The sequence below is a fragment of the Lampetra fluviatilis genome, chromosome 61 (genome assembly GCF_964198595.1).
Source record: "Lampetra fluviatilis chromosome 61, kcLamFluv1.1, whole genome shotgun sequence".
Lineage (NCBI taxonomy): Eukaryota > Metazoa > Chordata > Hyperoartia > Petromyzontiformes > Petromyzontidae > Lampetra > Lampetra fluviatilis.
This window is the reverse complement of record NC_136335.1, coordinates 2,291,365-2,293,864: the sequence shown is the minus strand read 5'-3', so window position 1 is coordinate 2,293,864 and position 2,500 is coordinate 2,291,365. Positions and strand designations below refer to the sequence as shown.

At 58.1% G+C, this 2,500-nt stretch overlaps 1 protein-coding gene across 1 annotated transcript in view; it reads left to right on the top strand.

The window, feature by feature from the left end:
* The window catches only part of LOC144951233 (uncharacterized), a 50,482-nt gene that overhangs the window by 46,518 nt on the left and 1,464 nt on the right, over positions 1-2,500 (top strand). Inside the window, exon 17 of the mRNA XM_078881382.1 lies at positions 2,156-2,350. Within this exon, the coding sequence (XP_078737508.1) occupies positions 2,156-2,350 (195 nt within the window). The remainder of the gene's footprint in view (positions 1-2,155; positions 2,351-2,500) is intronic.

The following is a 2,500-nucleotide window of genomic DNA, read 5'->3' as shown; positions in this document are numbered from 1 at the left end:
GAGTGTGTGAGAGTGAGTGTGTGAGTGAGAGAGAGTGAGTGAGGTGTGTGAGTGAGTGTGAGTGTGTGTGAGTGTGTGAGTGTGAGAGTGAGTGTGTGAGTGAGTGTGAGTGTGTGTGAGTGAGTGTGAGTGAGTGAGTGAGTGTGAGAGTGAGTGTGTGAGTGTGAGTGAGAGTGAGTGAGTGTGAGAGTGAGTGAGAGTGAGTGTGAGTGAGTGAGTGTGAGTGAGTGAGAGTGAGTGAGTGAGAGTGAGTGTGAGAGTGAGTGTGAGTGAGTGAGAGTGAGTGTGAGTGTGAGAGTGAGGTGAGTGAGAGTGAGTGGGAGAGTGAGTGTGAGGGTGTGTGTGTGAGTGAGAGTGATGTGAGTGAGAGTGAGTGTGAGAGTGAGTGAGTGAGAGTGAGTGTGTGTGAGTGAGAGTGTGTGTGTGAGAGTGAGTGTGAGAGTGAGTGAGTGAGTGTGAGTGGTGAGAGTGAGTGAGAGTGAGAGTGAGTGAGTGTGAGTGTGAGTGAGTGTGAGTGAGTGAGGAGTGTGGTGAGGTGGAGTGAGGTGAGAGTGAGTGAGAGTGAGAGTGAGTGAGTGAGTGAGAGTGAGTGTGAGTGAGAGGTGAGGGTGAGTGGTGAGTGAGATGTGAGTGAGAGTGAGTGAGGTGAGTGGGTGTGAGTGAGAGTGAGTGAGAGTGAGTGAGAGGGAGTGAGAGTGAGAGTGAGTGAGTGAGTGAGAGTGAGAGTGAGAGTGAGTGAGAGTGAGAGAGTGATGTGTGAGTGAGAGTGAGAGTGAGTGTGAGTGGTGGGGTGAGTGTGAGTGTGTGAGTGTGTGAGAGTGAGAGTGGTGAGTGAGTGGTGTGAGTGAGAGTGAGTGTGAGTGAGAGTGAGTGAGAGTGTGAGTGTGTGTGAGTGAGAGTGAGAGTGAGTGTGAGTGAGAGTGATGTGAGGTGAGTGTGAGTGTGTGAGTGTGTGTGAGTGTGTGAGAGTGAGAGTGAGTGTGTGAGTGAGTGTGAGGTGAGTGAGTGGGTGTGAGTGTGTGAGTGTGTGTGAGTGTGTGAGTGTGTGTGTGAGTGTGTGTGAGTGTGTGAGTGTGAGAGTGAGTGTGTGTGAGGAGTGAGTGTGTGAGTTGTGTGAGTGTGTGAGTGTGTGTGAGTGTGTGAGTGAGTGTGTGTGTGGTGTGGTGAGTGTGTGGTGTGAGTGAGAGTGAGTGTGTGTGTGAGTGTGGTTGAGTGTGAGTGAGTGTGAGTGAGAGTTAGTGGGGAGCGGTAGTGCAGCAGTTAGCCCTGCGCTATGGACCTGGCGACCCGAGTTCGATTCCCGCTCACGGCGAACACCGGTGACGATTATCTGAACCGGTCCTGTGCCTCCCCTAGGTCGACTCAGCCTTAATGAGTCCGCGGTGCGGTGTGTAAACATCGCCACTGGGGAGACAAAGGCGGCCGGGCGTGGTGCTGGCCACCCACCCCCTCGTGTGCCGTTCCGGTCTTCATAGGTGCTCGCTAACAGCACTTGCCCCAACTGTTGCAAGCTACACGAGGGATCTTTGTCTTTGTGTACTGTGTTCACACACATCTGCGTGTGTACGCGTGTGTGTGTGCGGTGTGTGCGGTGTGTGTGTGTGTGCGGTGTGTGTGTGTGGTGTGTGTGCGGTGTGCGTTGCGTGCGGTGCGTGTGTGCGTGCCGGTGTGGTGTGTGCGGTGTGTGTGTGCGGTGTGTGTGTGCGGTGTGTGTGTGTTGCGGGTGTGTGTGGTGTGTGCGATGTGTGCGATGTGTGCGTGTGTGTGTTGTGTGTGTGCGTTGCGTGCGGTGGTGTGTGTGCGGTTGCGTGCGGCTGTGTGTGGTGCGGTGTGTGTGCGTTGCGTGCGGTGCGTGTGTGCGTGCGGTGTGTGTGTGCGGTGTGTCTGTGTGTGTGTGCGTGCGGTGTGTGTGTGCGGTGTGTGTGTGCGTGCGGTGTGTGTGTGCGGTGTGTGTGCGTTGCGTGCGGTGCGTGTGTGCGTGCGGTGTGTGTGTGCGGTGTGTGTCGTGCGTGCGGGTGTGTGCGGTGTGTGTGTGTTGTGCGGTGTGTGTGTGCGGGTGTGTGTGTGCCGGTGTCGTGTGTGTATCTGCGGTGTGTGTGTCTATCTGTGGTGTGTGCGTGCGTGCGTGTGCGTGCGGTGCGTGCGTTGTGCGTAGGGAGCGGTCGCGGTACGTGGCCTACCTGGTGCGGAGTCGCCGCGCTCTGCACGCCGCGCTGAGCCGCGTGAGCCTGCGTGGCCGCGAGGCGGTGGCCGCGAGCCAGCGAGCGGCCAGCGACTCGCGACTCGCGGCGCTCTACGTCGACGCGTTCCTGGCGCTGCGCTCCGCATCGCTCGCCGAGTTCGTCCGCAGGTGAGCGCCGCCATGGGGGCGGTGAGCGGCGGTGGTGGTGGGGAGAGCGGTGGTGGGGAGCGGTGGTGGTGGTGAGAGTGGTGGTGGTGGGGAGAGTGTGGTGGAGAGCGGTGGTGGGGAGAGTGGTGGTGGTGGTGGGGAGAGCGGTGG